Source organism: Lonchura striata, chromosome Z (assembly GCF_050655825.1).
Source record: "Lonchura striata isolate lonStrDom1 chromosome Z, ASM5065582v1, whole genome shotgun sequence".
NCBI lineage: Eukaryota > Metazoa > Chordata > Aves > Passeriformes > Estrildidae > Lonchura > Lonchura striata.
Window position 1 is genome coordinate 3,858,344 of NC_140740.1, and position 18,855 is coordinate 3,877,198.

The following is an 18,855-nucleotide window of genomic DNA, read 5'->3' on the forward strand; positions in this document are numbered from 1 at the left end:
AGGGGGACCCCAAAGTGGAAGGAGTGGAAGCCAAAATCGCTGGGTAGAGATACCCAAAAAAGAGGTGTGCTATCCCAAAATGGACGGAGGACACCAGAAAATTGGGGCGACCCCCCAAAAGGACACAGAAAGCTGTTCCCTCCCTCCATTACTTACCAACAAGAACTATCTACCAACTGTGATAATGACATCAGGACCATTTACTCCATAACCAGCTAAGAAAAGGACTGAAGAGTAGTTTTGTAGAGTAGGATTGTAGAGTAGTATTATAATTTAGAATTGAAAATAAAGCTTCTGAAACTTTAACTTGCCTGGAAGATTCCCTTTTTTTTCACCCTGTGAATACACTCAGCATTTCCTTCTGAGTTGTCAGCTGTCTCTTAAAGCTACAAAGTGACATTTCTTGGTGTCTTTGGTATGGTTTAAAAGTGGGGATGGCTCTTCTTTATTCATGCCCTCCAGACTACACGGCCCTTGGCATATGGGCCACTGGCCCCACTTGGCACATCTGTGGCACTTCTAAATGCAGGCAGGAACCAAAGCAGAAGTGGTGCAGCCATGGACATCTCTGTGATGTCACTTTGATCCTATGAGCTCACACAACTTTTTGTGATGTCACAATGACATCACTGTGATGTCACAGAGCTGCCTGCAATGTCGCATGGACATCCCTATGATGTCATACTGACTTCTCTGTGATTTCACACAGTTGTCTGTGATGTCACACTGACCTCTTGGTGACATCACACAGCTCACTGTGATGTGACATGGACATCACTGGGATGTCACACAGACATCTCTGTGATGTCACACAGCTCTCAGTGCTGTCACATCCACATTTCTGTGATGTCAGGATGAGATATCTGTGATGTCACGCAGCTGTCTGTGATGTCATACTGACATCTGTCTGATGTCACACATATTTTTGTGATGTTACAATGACATCACTGTGATGCCACACAGCTATCTGTGATGTCACAAGGACATCTCTGTGATGTCACACTGACAACTCTGTGATGTTACTTCAATCTCATGAGGTCAAACAGCTTTTTGTGGTAACACACAGACATCTCTGTGATGTCACAATGGCATCTGTCCATGTCACACAGATTTTTGTGATGTCACAATGACATCACTTTGATGTCACACAGCTGTATCTGATGTAACACAGACATCTCTGTGATGTCATTTCCACCCCATGAGGTCACCCAGCATTTTGTTGTGTCACACGAACATCTCTGTGATGTCAAACAGACATCTCTGTGATGTCACACAGCTCTCTGTGATGTAACACTGACATCACTGTGATGTCACATTGCTTTCTGTGACGTCACAAAGCTCTCTGTGATGTTACACTGACATCTCTTCAATGACACAGAATCTCCATGATGTCACATGGATATCTATGTGACATCACACAACCTCCTGTAATGTCAAATAGACGTCTGTTTGATGTCACACATGTCTCTCTGATATCACACTGATATTTCTGTGATGTCTCAGAGACATCTCTGTGATGTTATTTTGACCCTATGAGTTCACACAGCTTTTTGTGGTGTCACACAGCCTTCACTGTGATGTCACACAGCTCACTGTGATGTCACATTGACATCTCTGTGATGTCAGAGTGACATTCTGTGATGTCACACAGACATCACTGTGATGGCACACAGCTATCTGTGATTTCACACTGACATCTCTGCAATGACACAAAACTCTCCATGATGTCACATGGATATCTATGTGACATCACAGAACATCCCATGATGTCACTTTGAACCTATGAGGTCACACAGCTTTTTGTGGTGTCACACAGACATCACTGTGATGTCACACAACTCTCTGTGATGTCACACTGACATCACTGTGATGTCATAGAGCTCTCTCTGATGTCAGAGTGACATCTTTTTGATGTCTCACTGATATCTCTGTGATGTCACACAGACATCTCTGGGATGTTGCAATGACATCACTGTGATGTCACACAGGTGCCTGTGACGTCACACAGACATCTCTGGGATGTCACAATGACATCACTGTGATGTCACACAGGTGCCTGTGATGTCACACAGACCTCTCTTTGAGGTCACACTGACATCTCTGTGATATCACACAGACATCTCTGTGATGCAACTTTGACCCTATGAGGTCACATAGCTTTTTGTGGTGTCACACTGACATCTCTGTTGTGGAAACTCAAAATGTCTCTCAGACATTTTTAGAGGTTCCGGGCCTTGGTCAGAAGCATTCTAGACCCGGGCAGACAGCTGGAAACAGCTGTGATTTTGAGCTTGAACCATGGAATGAATTACCAACTTTGAAGGTGGAACAAGCAGTCACAAAGGGTTAGATAGTATAGTAAATGTAGCTACAAAGTAGAGGGGAAATTTTTTTAGTATTGTACAGGGGGGTTTTAGCACCTGTACAGGGGGGTTTTTACTTTGTACATGGGGGTCAGAAGTTCTAAGATGGAGGAAAGTGGGCTGATCCTGTCCTTCCTCTTTCTTCTTCCTTGCCTCCATGTTCGTGGTGATGTTGGCATTCACAGATTGGTTTAGAGTAGAAAAACACTTGGTAATATAGGTAGTAGGTATTGGGGAAAGACTGTAAACAAGTTATATGTAATATATCTTATAAAAGATAACAGCAGCCCTGGGCGGGGCGAGAGAAGAAGAAGACACTGGACAGTCAGGGTGTCAGGAGTGTGTGTGTCTCTGCTGGGCCGCTGATCAAACAGCCGCAGTCCGTGAACACAATCTGTTAGATAACTCGCAATAAACTGCCTTGAGACCGAACAAGAGGCTGAGGAGTTTTTCTTTGGAAGCACGGGTTGGGGGAGAGACTTTACCACCGCTCGAGATGCCAAACCAAACCCAGGGTTCTCACATCTGGCGTCCCTGTGCGGGCATCAACAAGAACAAAAAGAAACATCAAACAACCTCCAACCTTCATCAGCGGAGAAGAAAAAAAAGAAGAGCAAACCACACACACTCTCCGCAAATTCCAAGAAGAGAGGGAGCAGAAAGCTCAAGGTAAGAACCTGACATTCATCAAGACAACTCGTCTCAGGGACTTTCCAGGGAGGAGACAACCCAGAAGCACGCCTGGGATCTCTCACCTGTGACCTGCTGTACGGTGATCAGTGCCATCTCCGGATTGACCTCAGACCAACTCAGCTTTTGGTGAGAAAGGTCAAAATTAAGAACATGGGTGGGCAATTCTCCCAAGAGGAAACACAAATTGTATCTGCCTTCCAGGGCATCATCTCTGCCCATCTGGTAGAGATCGCTCAAAAGGAGTTGAAAGATTTGTTATTGTGGGTGCGGTGTAACTTCCCACACTCAGACCCAGATTTGTTTTTTGAGCCAAATTTTTGGCTGGAAATTAATAAACAATTATATTATCAAGCTATAAGGAAAGATAAGCTTGCCACAAAACTTTTATCTTCAGCAAGAACAGTTTTAGAGTCACTCTCACAATGCAGCAGCTCAAGCCAGGCAGCTAAGGCTCCTGGTGAAAAACAGGGTGGGGGACAGTCCAGCCAGCAGCTTGGGACAGCCCGTCTCAACACAGGCACAGGACAGGCAGGATTGCTTCCTATGGAAAATCAGGGAGATGATACCCCATTGCATCCCGTGTCCCCGGGTTCTCACTGTTCCTCAGTTTCCCAAGAGTCCCTAAGCCCCGCCAATGCAGAAACTCCCCAGACGGAGGCAAACGAGCCAGGCACAGCCGCAGCCCTCAGTGGGAGGAAGGCATTGCCCAAGTCCAAACCCACGGTGGAGGGGGAGCGGCGGCAGCTCCAGTGGGGGAGGGTGCGAACGTGAGTGCAGAGCAGGGGGAGGAGGGAGAGGAAAGTGCTTTGCATCTGCGCGGGCTGAGAGTTCAAAAGAGCCCGTGCAGAAAGCAAAGCTGGGGAGAGCGGCAGGGCCGGGATGGATTGGGGCGAAAGCGGGGGGTGCGAGTGCGGCGGTGGTACGCTCAGAGCGCCCGGTGACGCGTTCGGTGTCGAGAATCCGTGAGGCCGCAGAAGCGGCCACTAAAAAGGCGCGGGAGGACAGCTCACTGATTGTGGCAGCCAGATCTGCTGAGGAAGCGGCAGAGGGACAGCGAGAGGCTTCCCTTGCTGCAGCTCAGGCAGCAGGCAGGCGCGTGAAGGTTGAGCAGAACCACCCGAAAGCCACAGGTGGAGAGGATTTCTGACATCTCGAACGCGCGGCACTGGTGCAGGTGGGGCAGAGCCGGCGCACACGGGCTGTGGGTGCTGGCACAGAACCAGGAGAGGGGCAAAGCGAGGCGGAGACATCGGGGCCGGAATGGGAACAGGAAGGTGGATACATCAGTCTCGGGGGGGATGACAGTAGCTCTGAATCAGAGGTGGTGCTGGCCAGAGCTAGGCTGGGGTGGGAGCAGGAGCGTCCACACTCCCGTGATGATGCAGGCAGGGACAGGGCGTGGCCAGGATGTAAACATTCCTCAGGGCACAGTTCTGTCGCAGTTCCCATGGCAAAAGCTAGCACAAGCCCACGGCCAATCCCTGTCAGCTTCAGACATGGCCAAATTAGAACAGTTATTGCAACAAGAGTCAGTTACACCGACTGCAGGGATTGCAAACGTGAACGAATTGTTAGGAGAAATGCTCAAAAGTTCATCAGGAATTAGTGCAGGATTTGCAAATATAAATCAATTGTCAGAAGAAATGCTCAAATGTTTGTCAGAAGTGCAGATTGAAGAGCAGAGTGCAGTTCCCACCTCAGCTGGTCAGGCGGCAGCGCCACCTAGTGGCGGAACCACAACATTGCAACAGGCTTCACAGAACTCGGCCGGTCAGGGCACTGCGCCACCCAGTGGTGGGACTGTAACATTGCAGGACTTTTTTTCCATTTTCTTATAAGAAAAACTCCAGGGTGAAAAAAGTCACATCTGCACGGCAGCAGGAACCTCCACTGACACCGGAACAGTGCGGGACTCAGGACACTTCTGCTGAGGAGCAGCAACGGGAGGAAACGATACGCATCACTGCTTCAGAGGGTGTCCCAGCTTGGACAATTCCAAAATCAAGTTCTGCCAAAATTTCAGAGCAGGGAGAGTCAATTTTAATATCAAAGGGGGTTGTTGAATTTCTTTTACGATATTTAAGCACAGCCTTGGAGTTACAGCCAGAACTGTTGGTTCATCTTCCAAACATTTTCCAAATAATGCAGGGCAGTCGTGTGTTCTCCTCCACAGCAGATGCGTCACTTTTCTCCAGAGACTTCCAGCCTTCATCTTCGCAGATGCTGCAGACACTGTTGGTATCGGTGAGTGCTGCTGCACCAGAGCTGCAGTCACAACAGATGACTCCACTCTACAGGCAAGTACCCACTGAATTTACAGCTTTGCAGAGTGCAAAAGTGGACTGGCAGGACATTCTAGCAGAGTTGGAGAAGGGGAAAGGTTTATTACAGGGTTAGGGAAATATAATGATGCCGGTGAACTATGACGCTCAGGGCCAAAACCTGAGATGGGAATGCCTGGATCATGGTGCAATCAAACATTTAGCTAAGGCCATTCGGGACAATGGGCTGTCATCACCATATTTCAAGCAGATGTTAAAAAGCATTTTTGGCCTGTATGACTTAACACAATATGATCTTAAATATCTTGCAACATCAGTTCTTACAGACACCCAAGCTCTCATATGGCAGAAAGCGTGGAGGAGATCCCTGGAGGATCTGGGAGCCAGATACCAGGGCGGGCCAAACGCGAACCTCACCATGGTGCAGCTTGCTGGTGATCCTCCTGAGGACGATCCAACTCAGCAGGCAGTGAGGCTCCCGCATCACGTGCTCAGCGACATCAAAGAGGCAGCACGGAGGGCAATTCTTCAGATTACTCCAGCGGGGGTCCAGGACAACATCTGCACCGAGATCAAACAGGGTCCTTCGGAGCCATTTTCTTAATTCGTGGATCATCTTTCCCAGGCGGTGGAGCGGCAGGTGACCGAGGAGGGAGCGAAACCACACCTGGTCAAAAGCCTCTCGTTCTCCAATGCCAATCTGGAATGCGGATGGATCATCAGCATGATGCGCACCAGGCCACCTTGGCAGATACGATCGAGGCGTGCAGCAAGGTGGGGACACCACAACATGTTGCTTCCATCATGGAGGAACATTTGGGGGATCGAATTGAAAAACGTGTTAGGGAAGTTCTTGCAAATTATACAAAGGGCAACTCTAATGCAGAGAGACGGTGCTTTGGGTGTTTGGCACAAGGACATATTAAAAGGAACTGCCCACAACTTGCAAAGCCCAACAAGCCACCAGACCTTTGCCCTCGATGCAGGAGAGGGAAACATCTCGCAAGTGAGTGTCACTCACAGACAGATGTGGATGGGAAACTTCTTCAGATTCCGGGAAACGGGAAAAAGAGCGCGAATCAATGCTAGCGCACTCAGACACAAATCCTGGCAGTGACACAAAACCAACAGGAACAATCCTCAGGGAGCAACAAACAGAACCCCTTGGCAGAGCAATCTCCAAAATCCCCAGCAACCCAGACTTGGTACCACCCGGATTCCAGTGCATCTTGGCAACCTCCAAATTGACGTGTCTTTTGGACAATAGCCATGCAGTGATACCCACAGGTGTCACAGGGGCTTCTTGGAAAAGGCAGGACTTTTTAATAATGGCCAGGGACAGGAACAGTATCTTTGGACTTGTTGTTTATTCATGTTTGATTTCAGCAAACCATAATGAGGAGCTGATGGTCATGGCAAAAGCCTTGTGACTACCTCTGAAAATTCCACAAAACACACCGATTGCTCGAGCTATGTCTTTGCCATCTCATCCAGAAAGGCAAGCCACGGTGGTGTTCAACAAACGGGACTCTTTTCCTGATGATCAAGCAGAGGTGCATGCATCTTGGGTGAAACATCTGAGCCGAGATCGGCCCATCGTTACTTGTCAGTTGACTTGTAACGAAAAGACAATTGCCATCACGGGGATGCTCGACACAGGAGCAGATGTTACAGTTATTTCATACATTTTTTGGCCTTGGGAATGGGACTTGGTTGCACCTTTGCATTCTCTCACGGGCATAGGGGGGAGTTCCCTGTGCATGCAGAGTGAAAATGCAATTGTTGTCACAGGTCCAGGAAAAAAGACAGCAGTTATCCGTCCTTTCATCGTGCAAAAGCCCATCACAGTATGGGGAAGGGACCTTTTGACACAATGGGGACTGAAATTAGAATTGGATTTTTAACAGGGGTCACTGTGGCACTTGCCACTCTGAAATTGACCTGGAAAACAAATGACCCTCTTTGGGTGGATCAGTGACCCCTGGAGCGGAAAAAATTGAGTGCATTGAAAAAGTTGGTCCAGGAACAGCTGCAGAAGGGACACATCAAACCAACAGACAGCCCATGGAACTCCCCAGTGTTCATCATTCACAAGAAAACTTCAGGGTCTTGGAGACTGCTTCATGATCTCAGGAAAATCAATGAGGTCATCGAGGACATGGGGCCACTGCAGCTTGGGCTTCCATCTCTCTCGATGATCCCCAGGGACTGGTCGCTTGTGATCATTGATCTCAAGGACTGTTTTTTCAGCATTCCACTTCATCCAGATGATGCTCCACGCTTTGCATTTTCTGTCCCAAGCATCAACAGAGAAGAACCTCTGCAAAGATACCACTGGACAGTTTCTTCCTCAGGGGCTCAAAATTCTCCAAGTATTTGCCAATGGTACGTGGCCCAAGCTTTGCATCCAGCATGAGAAAAACATCCAAACCCAAAAATTATCCATTATATGGATGATTTGCTCATTGCAGCATCAATAAAACAGGAGGTGCAAGAGGTTCGTGACTGTGTGATTGCGCAGGTGCAAAAAGCAGGACTAGAAATCAGTGCACCAAAAATACAAGAAATTGCACCTTGGAAATACCTGGGATGGAAGATCACGGAGGAAACAATAAGGCCACAGAAATTGGAAATCAACACGAAGGTCACCAATCTCCAGGACTTGCAACAGCTTTTGGGGGAGATCAACTGGATGAGACTGATCCTGGGAATCACCAATGATGACATCTCGTCATTGCTCGATCTTTTGAGAGGGGACAACAACATCAAATCTTCGAGAACTCTGATGCCTGAAGCAAAAAGAGTCCTTGAAAAGATCACAGACATGATTCAGCAGAGACAAGCACATCGCTTTGTAGAATCATTGCCTTTTCAATTAGCAGTGTTGGGGGAAACAGCACAGTTATATGGGTTGATTTTTCAGTGGGATTTGTCTCAAATGGATCCTCTTTTGTTGATAGAGTGGGTTTTTTTAGCTTACAGGCCCTCAAAAACAATTCTCACAGATCTAGAAATAGTAGCACAGATTATTATTAAGGCGAGAACCAGGTTGCTGACAATGTCAGGCAGAGATATCTCAGTTACTCATGTACCTTTGAAGAAAGTGTATTTTGAATGGGCAATGCAGAAATCACAGGATTTTGCAATTGCTTTGTTAGGATATCCGGGAGTTTGCACAATTCATTTTCCAGCTCACAAGATGCTGAACGCAAAAGTAAGTTTCAGGGAAAAACAAAAAATAAGCCAGGAACCAGTGGAAGGGGTGACAGTGTTCACTGATGGTTTGGGAAAAACTCACAAATCGGTAGTCCCATGGCAAAACCCAAAAACAGGGGAGTGGGAATCAGATACTAAAATGGTACAGGGTTCACCACAAATTGTGGAATTGGCAGCAGTGGTCAGGGTTTTTCAATTGTTTCAGGAACCTCTCAATCTGATCACAGATTCAGCATATGTTGCAAATGTGGTCAAACGGTTAGAGGGATCACTTTTGAAACACACTGACAATGAAATTTTATATTCATATTTATCGTGCATGGGGACAATTCTAGAAAGTAGAGAACACGAATATTTTGTTACACATATCAGGGCACATTCATCACTCCCAGGGTTCTTAGCAGAAGGAAATGCTCACGCAGATAGACTTACAATGACCATATCTCAGACATTGCCAGATATTTTTGAGCAGGCAAAACTGAGCCATGCATTTTTCCACCAGAATGCACAGGCATTGATGGAATCCTTTTGCCTTTCTAAAAGTCAGGCAAAGGAGATCATCAGTGCTTGTCCAGACTGTCAGCTTGTGCAGCCTCCTGCATCTACAGGAGCTGTCAATCCAAGGGGACTGCAGACTCTTCAGCTGTGGCAAGCTGATGTCACAAAATACCCATCCTTTGGGAGGATCAAAAATATCCATGTTTCAACTGACACATTTTCAGGGGCGATTTTTGCATCATTACATACAGGGGAGACCACAGAACATGCCTGCAGACACTTTCTACAAGCATTTGCATAACTCGGGGTGCCACAAGACATAAAAACAGATAATGGTCCAACTCATACAGGCAAGGTGCTTGACAAATTTCTGAAAAAATGGGGAGTGAAGCACATTTTTGGTATTCCTTATTCTCCCTCAGGTCAAGTAATCATTGAAAGAACACATCACACCCTGAATCCCTTTTGGATAAACAGAAAAGGGGAGAGGCAGGCACAACACCGTATATGCGGCTGAACGAAGCTCTGTATGTGTTGAATTTTTTAAATGGTTCTTTCTCAGAGCCCACACCACCAATTGTCAGGCATTTTACAAACAGTGCACAAGCAAAGTTAAGGGAAAATCCTTTGGTTTTGATCAGAAATCCGGAATCAGGACAAATTGAAAGTCCATTTACATTAATAACTTGGGGCAAGGGTTTCCACAGAGCGAGGACCGAAGTGGGTGTCGGCGAGGCACGTGAAACCTTTTCGGGTGCAGACGCAGGTGGACGCGGACCCGAGAAGCAGAGAAACGAGCACGCAGACGGAGGCAGACAACGACGCTGCAGAGGTCTCATCAGACAACGATTGATTACCCAGAGACTTGGGTTTTTTCTGGGGAATCAAGTGTTCTTTGAGTGTTGCTGTATTGCAGGGTTTTTCACAGAGGTTGGGGACATGGACATGGAGTTTAGACAGGCAGTGTTCATGTGTCTCACATGTGTCTCATTCTCTTGCCTGTTTCCTCGGGCAATGGGACAGACTTTCCCATGAAACAACCAAGGGAAAATGTGTGGGAAACTTTGGCAAAGGCAGCGGGTCTGGACAGTATTTGCCTGACTCATTCAAAGCCAGGGAAACCATTTTCAACATGTTTGGTAGATGTGCCAGTGAAGGACTGGCCAATTCCAAAAAATATCCCTCCAAAGGTTTTGAAAACTTCTTCGGATCCTATGGAAGGGTGGCATGTTTGGACGCAATACCTTCCTGTGGCTCACCTGGAACCCCCAGAGTTAGACATTTTTGGGTCAACAAAAATTAAATACTGCATCCAATTTAATCCAGTGGGAGTGGCAAAGACAGATAATCATACAATAGATGTCACTTCAAATCAGTCTTTTTATAAAAATGTATCAACCTGGTGCAATTACACCAAGGTGACGAGCAAATCATCCCTTCAACACCAAGCCACTTTACTGAAGGGAGTGTTTTTGATTTGTGGGGACAGAATTTGGCCTGCTATCCCTGCAAAAGTCAAGGGCGGTCCATGCAGCACTGGGGAGCTCTCATTGATAACACCTGATTGGAAACTTTAAAGGAGCAGACACGCAGGGAAAAAAGATCCCTTGATCAATATAGTCCGAATTGTGATGATGATGTTTATACCTGGGACAAGGCTCGGAGAATTGCAGTAGCAATTTTCTCACCCCAAACAGCATTGGGGGTGGCCTTGACACAATTAGACCACATAGCTTGCTGGTTGAGTAAACACAGTCATGCCATTTCGTCTGCACTGAGTGACATGTTAACAGATATCAGCAGTGCAAGACAGGCAGTGCTCCAAAACAGGGCGGCAATTGATTATTTGCTGCTGTCACATGGGCACGGATGTGAAGAATTTGAGGGGATGTGCTGCATGGATTTGTCTGATCATCCAAAATCCATTCATGAAAATATAAAACAAATAGAAAGTAGTATCACCAAATTGAAAAAAGTAACAGGGTCCTGGTGGGATGATTTCTTTAACCTTTTTGATCTCTCACCAGTGTGGAAAGAAATTTTGAAAGTAATATCTTACATTCTTATAGGGCTTGTAGTTCTTCTGCTTGTCATGCCATGCATTTTCATGTGTATTCGAAGGGCCTTGAACAAAGTGGCAAAGCAGGTGTTTTTGGTTCAAACAGGGAGTGGAGATGTGGGAACTCAAAATGTCTCTCAGACATTTTTAGAGGTTCCAGGCCGTGGTCAGACGCAGTCTGGACCCCAGCAGGCAGCTGGATTTAGCTGTGATTTCGAGTTTGAACCATGGAATGAATTACCAACTTTTAAGGTGGAACAAGCAGTCACAAAATGCTAGATAGTATAGTAAATGCAGTCACAAAGTAGAGGGAAAAATTTCTTGGTAGTGTACAGGGGGGTTTTAGTGCATGTACAGGGGGGTTTTTACTTTGTACATGGGGGTCAGAAGTTCTAAGATGGAGGAAAGTGGGCTGAACCCATCCTTCTTCTTTCTTCTTCCTTACCTCCATGTTCTTGGTGATGTTGGCACTCACAGATTGGTTTAGAATAGAAAAACACTTGGCAACGTAGGTAATAGGTATTGGGGAATAATTGTAAACATGTTATACGTAATGTATCTTATAAAAGATAGCAGCAGCCCTGGGAAGGGGGGGGGAGAAGAAGAAGACACCAGACAGTCAGGGTGTCAGGAGTGTGTGCCTCTCTGCTTGGGCCGCTGACCAAAGGGCCGCAGCCCGAGAACCTAATCTGTTAGATAACTAGCAATAAATCGTCTTGAGACCAAACAAGAAGAGGCTGCGGAGTTTTCCTTTGGGAACACGGGTTGGAGGAGAAGCTTTACCACCACACGAGACCCCAAACCAAAGCCGGGGTTCTCACAAGGAGCAAGAAAAGTAAATTCTGTGCTGGAACAATGAAGTCCTGTCACTCTAAATCAGTGTGATGCCTAAAGGGTTTTATAGCAGGTTTGCACCTATGTCAGTGCTAAAGAAGTTTATAAGGTCCAACAAAGACCTAAGGTTTGCACAGCAGAGTTTAGGCTGACAGCTAAGGGAACATAAATTAAATGGTCTTTCCAACCCAGAAGGCTGATGAGAAATGCTTTTATTTCTGCTCTCCTTCCTTGTTTAAAGCATGGCAACGTATTTGATAAGATTTTGGAATTGCAGCTAAAAATCATGGCCAGATTAAGTAATGGAAGTGGTTCTTGTGCATTTATAATTGTGGAGATCACTATCAATGTAGCTGCTTCTGGTAATACAGAAAGCTCTTTCAAGACACTTCTTAAGAGAAATATCTTTTTCCTTTTCACTCTTAACTGCAAGGTTTCTTCCAGGATGTACAGCAAACAGGTTATCTAGATTGTCTTTTCACAATAACAGAAAACTTCCCTTTTAATCATCTTGAATTGTACAATTGCAACATCTGTATTAAGGAATTTCACTTCATCTCTACTGTAAAGAAGTGATTGGTATGCAACAGGGCTGATAAAGGACAGACCCAAATTAAGAGGAGGGATACTTGTTAGAGCTACCATTCCCCATCAAACACTTTAAACAACACATACCATCAAGCCCAAAGCTAATATGGCTCCATGTGAAATATTCCTGATGGATTATACATCCTTGTGTGAAGATGGAATTAGGATTTAAAGCCAGTATTTATGCATATACAAACATTGTGAAAGAACATTGCATATTCAAAATAGAAACCAAGTATCACCTGTACAGGGTAAACACTGCAATAACATGAGTACACTTCTCCCATCAGGTTCACAGGCAGTTTAACCAATTCTTTGCTTGCAAATAATCTCTTCTGGCATCTTCTGGGACCCTGAACCAGGAAAGTCACACCTAAATACTGTGGGACCATGAAAACGTCTCCAGATACATTTTGGAGACAAACCAGTCTCCGGGTGACACAGGTGACTAAGGCAGCCTCCAATAATGTAGCGGGACCCAGGTTTGCTGTGTTCTCTTTGTCATTGTGGGTTTGGAATTTAGACTCACAGAGGAGTTTGACTTGGAAGGGACCTTAAAGACCCTCTAGATCCAACCCCTCTGCCATGGGCAGGGACACCTTCCACTGAAGCAGGTGACTCAGAGCCCCTCCAAGCTGTTGCAAATACCCAAGGACCCCTTTTTCTCTGTTTTGCAAGGTCAGATTTCCATGCTCACGTACACAGATGGCCCCAGTCTCACACAGAGCATTGGTGGCTGGTCACTTATCTCCACAACCCAGCAGAGATCCTATTTTGGATGGCTCTCACTGCTCCCATGTCCTCCAGGGACCAGCCACTGCCTCTCCTCCTGCTTGTCCAGGATCAATGATTTCCTGCTTCTTCTTGCAAGTCAGAGACAACTGGAAGAGATAAGGGGCTGAGGATGCAGCTTCTGGCAGAGAGTGGATAACACTCAGCTGAGTGTTTTATTCTCCTGCCACTAAGCTGTCAGGCTGCTTCCACAAATTCTTCCTGCTTGGAAAGCGGCTGGTGTGAGCAGCAGGAATTGTTGCTGGCTGGAACATTTCAAAGAGCTGGACAAAAGAAAGTTTTTGTGGAAGGCCACCAGCTGTCCTTTGTCAGCAGCTCAAGGTGTGAGGTCCCCTTGAAGGCCATCCCTGCACAAGGACAGCCTGGCCTTCTCCAGTACCCACAACACCTTTCAGGCTTTCGGGCTGGCCTCGTCCCTCACTCTGGAGAAGCAGGTTGCTGTTGGAACTCTCATATCCACCGTTTCTGGCTGGATTGCCGTGTCTTACCACAGACAGCCCTGGAGACAACAGTACAGACAGGCTCCAGCTGCAATAAAAGGGGACTCGGTTCCAGCTTTTCCCTTGGACCAGAGTGCAGCAAGCACACCTGGGCCTCGTTCAGGTCTGTGTGGGCTGGTAGTCAGCTTCTGCTGGGAATTTAAAGCTTTTACCCTACTTTCCACTGCAAATAATGGAGCAAACCCAGCTGCACCAAACCCCAAATTTCACATTTACAATTACAATTTTCATTTTCCTCTATTCAAGCCTTGAAGAAAACAAATGTTACTTGAGCTGGAGGCACAGTGTCCTCCAAGATCATCCTTGAGTAGCACAATAGTCCAGGGGAAGACTGGCAAAGCCAGAGTTTACTGATGCTCAGGAAGCTTTGCAAAACCTTCCACCTGCAGAGCTCTTGCACCCTCCTGAGCTCCTGGAGCCCTCACTCACCTCAGGCACAGTTTGGACAGGAAGGGGATGGTTCCCTTTGTGAGCTGTGGGGACAGGAGGAGGGAAGACTTTGCAAACACTGTCACGAGGGCAGGGCTGTTTTCATTTAGGGTGCCACATGGTAGTACATAACCTTTGATTTCATGTCAGGTGACGAAGGGCAAACATTCTCAGTGAAAAGGAGAGAGTGTCTCCACTCACAGAGCAAGGTAAGTAAAGGGGAAAGTGAAATCTGTTATTTCATGGGAGGTGCTCAGTTTTGGAGTTCTACTCTCAGTGGAGTCCTGGAGTTTCCTCAGCAGGCCTTTGCAGCGAGTTCTGAGCCAACGTGTGGCTCTGCTGCCATCCAAAATCTGCGCTTCCCTTGCCCAGCCTGAGTGCAAGTCCTGGGCATGGCCAGAGATTTTCATGGACAAAATCCTCGAGCATTTCCATCTGCTCATGGCTTTGGGCAGCACAAAAACCAAAACACCCAGTGCAGCTGACAAATGGCATTTCCTGCAGATTGCTACAGCCACACTGCTGATTGACAAATGCACAAGAATCAATTTCAGTTGGAAAACGTCATTTATTACAAATTGCTACATCCGCACTGACAATACGGAACTATACAAATCTTAATTAAGGCTAAAGTCAGGAATTTATTAGATTATTACAATCTAGGTAAAAATATACAAATACAATTTCAGTTAATTTATTTCCAACCTCTACAACAATTCACTATATGCAAATATTAATTAGTTGTCTCACAACTTAATTTATTACATATTTCTACAAGAGTAAAGCCCATCTAGGAATACAAAAATATCAATAACTCTCCCTAAATAGCCTTGTACTAAAACTCAATGGATAGAATTATACAACTATACAACTGCATCCATGGTTAAATAGAAAGTAATACATATATAACCACCACCACATACAGGTGTAAATAGAGATTAAATACTGCATATTACATACAATATATAAAAATAGATGCATGAAAAAAACAATCTGTAAACAGACAACTGCGGCAATCTAAATATCCATCCAACTGCATCAATTGACATATACAGCTATACATCTCTAGATATGTAAAAAGAAATACATCCAGAAAGAGATAAATATATATAAAAAAATAGACATATATATTTATACAAATACCAATATATCTTTTAAAAGCCAACTACTAATGGAAATAAACCCATACAAATAGTAAGACACATATGGAAATATCCACATAATTATCACTGTCTATGTGCAGGTCCGTGTATCTCTAAACAGAATTCCAAGCAGAGGGATCCCAGCTGCCCCATCCCCAAAGCCTCTCCCTCGGTCTCTTCCTCCTGTGCAGAGCAGCTCTGCTGGACAGGGACGGCAGAAGGCACAGCCGGCAAGCAAAGGGAACACCGAGTCAGTACGGGGACCTTTCCCTCGGCAGCAGCTGCACTTCCATCGGGGAGGAGAAGATCTCAGAGCCTCCCCAGGAGGGCCAGAAGGAAAAAGCAGCCGAGCGGGCCAGGCCGCGGTGAGCGCAGCCGCGGCGGGCCCGTCCCGCAGCCCCGGCAGCCCGGCACGGCCGGCACAGCTCCCGGCCCTGCCGGCACAGCTGCCTGTCCCAAGGACAGCCCCTGTGCCGGCCGGGGCAGCTGCGCTGAGCAGCCCCAGGCCGGGCAGGGCCCGCTCCTGCCCCGCCGGGCAGTGCCCGCGGCCTCAGCCCCGCCGCCCGCAGCCCCACCCTGCCTCCCCGGGCCGTGGCCTCCCCGGGCTCTCTCCAGGCTGGCAGCAGCAGCTCCCCGGCCCCTGCTCCTGCTGCTGGCCGGCAGCTTCTCCCTGCTGGCTCCCGTCAGCCTCCGGCTGTCCTCGAGCTCTTCAGTGCAGCTGTGGCAAAAGCGGAGGCTCTGGAATTGCTTCCAAGGCCCGGCAGAGCTGCAGTCCCGGAGCCCTCTGTGCTCCCTGCCGGCCCCTCCATCCCCTCAGCCCCGCCATGCTCCGGGCAAAGCCCCAGCCCCCTTCAGTTTCTTCAGCCCTCACAGTCCTCTCACCCCTCGGGCCCTTCTGACCCTTCCCGTCCCCCTAGACCCGCCACGGCCTCGGCCTGTGCCACTTCCCTGTCCCCTCAGTGCCACCATCGCCCTCGGCTGCCCCACACCCTCAGCCCCAGCAGCTCCTCAGGGTCACCGTCCCTTCAGCGTCCCCGGCCCCTCGGCCCCTCGGTGTCACCGTCCTTCAGCAGCTCCTCAGGGGACAGTGCCCGGGGCCAGCGGCAGCTCCCAGCGCTCCAGGGACACCCGGGCTGGAACTGCTGCTCCGCCCGGCCCGGCCCCAGCTCCGACCCAGCACAGGGAGAGGGGACACAGGGGGCACAGGGGAAAAGCGAGAGCTGAGGCAGGAGGCAGAGCAGGGGAGGAACTTACAAAGAGGACTATAACTATACAGATACCAATCTATGTAACTAAACTCACATATATCAAAATAAAGATGCCTTTCTAGAAATGTAATTATATTGCAGCTATAAATGCGATTATACACATGTATAAATGCAACTATGGACATCTATAACTATAACTGCACATCAAAAAATATAAATATATACACCTAAAATTAAAAATAAATTATCTATACAGATCTCTAACCATCTACCTAGATAAATAGAACTATATAAACCTATACATACAACTACATACATAAATATAACTATACACATCTATTAATATAACGAGAGACAGAGGAATTCTACCTGCCCGACGGTCACAGGCTCTCCCTCTGTCTCTTCCAGCCACATAGGGCAAACCTCCTGGGGAAGTCAATCGCACTGGATCTGGGAAGCAAAGGAAACACGGAGTCAATATTGGCCTTTGCCCAAGTGTCCCCTGAGCACCAATTGTCCGTCCATGAGGGACTTCAAAAGATGGCCTGAAAGGCAGACTCTCACTTGGCAATTTGAAGCCTGCTCTTTAAAAAACAGGGATCCTTCCAAGTGTTCAAAACTGCACAGTATAAAGTATTTAAGTATCCTGATGAAGTCTCAGCACTCACAGCACAAATGGCACCCACGAGAGCTTGAAACAGAGACGGTGCCAGTGACAGAGACACCACAGCCCTCACTGAAATGGCTGAAGGCTTCTGGGGGCTGAGTTATGAACCAAACTGGGACACCCAGCTTGGTGACACAACTCCCACAAGGTCAGGTTTATTCCCTGCTCCCCTGCCACAGCAGAGGACTCGGTGTCAGAGCCTCTGCAGAAGTGTGGAGGGCAGGGCTCGGGCAACTTGTGCCTGTGCAGGATTTGAACTAAAGGCACCGGGGAGCACCAACCCTGCAGACAAGAACTCAACTCTTCTCATCTCCCTTCCTGCCAGAGGCAGGCTCAGAGCAGCCGTCTCACACCTCTCTAAACCAATGGGGGCTCTGTCCTTACCAGGCTCCTCGGGCTCTGGAGAAAGAACTGTTCCCGCAGCTCTCGGTGCCAGATGGAGTTTCCTCGGCTGAAGCTCTCTGCACAGGCTCCCCTCCTGAAGACTCAGGAGCAACATTAATACTCCCCTTGAAAGAACAGTAGAAAAAAAGAAAATTAGAGATCATTCAGTATTTCGTTGGAATCACATCAAGGTACAGTTACTCTCCTTCTCCATGTAACAACGTTCAAAATCTCTCAGCCCAGCCTCTTCCATTCCTCTCCAATGGGACTACCTGAGCAGAGGGAGACCTTTCAGACACGGACCTCCTGATCTCCCGAATTATTTGTTCTATGGCAAAGCCCAGATCCACTGGTGGCAATTGCTCTTCCCCAAGTGCCTTCTGTGCTGAGCTGGAGGCTGTCGATGCTGCAAAACCAGCACTGCCAGGTGGAGCACTGGGGGCTGAAGTGCCCGAGGCAGCTGCCAGAATCCAAACGCATTGGTCAGGCTCCACAATGTGGCTCTAGGACACAGATCTCTGTTGCTGCCTTGGATCAAACATCACAGGAAACACGCAGGAAAACCAGGCAGAGAATCTTTTGGCTGTCTAGGTACCCCTTCTTAATAGGCTTGACGATTTTGGGCCAAGAATGACAGAGTCTTGTGGAAAAATAGTTCAGGCACTTTTCATGACCTTTTGGAAAAGCAAGGAGCTACAGCTCTTTTCCTACCTCGTGGGACGGAGGCTGGGGGCTGCTGCTCCCTGTGGAGAGCCTGGAAGCTGAAGGGCTGCATCCTGAGCAGCTCCTGGTCGACCGGAGGCAGCTGCTCTCCGTAGAGGTCCTGGAAGCGGCTGCGGGGCTGCGCCCCCCCGAGCGGCAGCAGCGGCTCCCCGCAGAAACCGAGCAAGTCTCAGGGGAGGATCGGGAGCACCTCCTGCTCGGCGGGCGGCGGCCGCTGCCCATAGAGCTCCTGGAAGCGGCTCGGCCCCTCCCGCCGGGCCGGCACCGGCCGGTCCCGGTGCAGCAGGTGCAAGCCGCAGGGCGGGCGCCGGGCGAGCAGCGGCCGCTCCCCGGGCGGCTGCTGGAAGCGGCCGGGCCGGGGGCTGCGCAGCTCCCGCCCGTCCGGCCGCGTCCGCTCCCGGTGCAGCAGGAGGAAGCCGCTGGGCGGGCGCCCGGGCGGCAGCGGCGGCCGCTCCGTGGGCAGCGGCTGGAAGCGAG

At 48.2% G+C, this 18,855-nt stretch overlaps 1 protein-coding gene across 3 annotated transcripts; it reads right to left on the reverse strand.

Annotated features, from left to right (window-relative positions):
- Positions 1-14,802: 14,802 nt before the first annotated feature.
- On the reverse strand, positions 14,803-18,825 carry LOC146763574 (uncharacterized). 3 transcript variants are annotated; one of them, XR_014951189.1, is made up of 5 exons: positions 18,367-18,825; positions 17,928-18,115; positions 17,656-17,780; positions 16,974-17,054; positions 14,803-16,616 (listed from the first exon to the last, which is right to left on the reverse strand). XR_014951189.1 is itself a non-coding variant. In XM_085566451.1 (4 exons), coding segments are annotated over exons 1-4 (378 nt in total). In that variant the 5' UTR covers positions 18,431-18,824; the 3' UTR covers positions 14,803-17,053. The 3 variants fall into 3 exon arrangements, 1 of the variants encoding a protein (XP_085422577.1); XM_085566451.1 differs by having other exon boundaries at positions 14,803-17,054; positions 18,367-18,824; XR_014951190.1 differs by lacking the exon at positions 17,928-18,115 and having other exon boundaries at positions 14,803-17,054; positions 18,367-18,808.
- Positions 18,826-18,855: the final 30 nt, after the last annotated feature.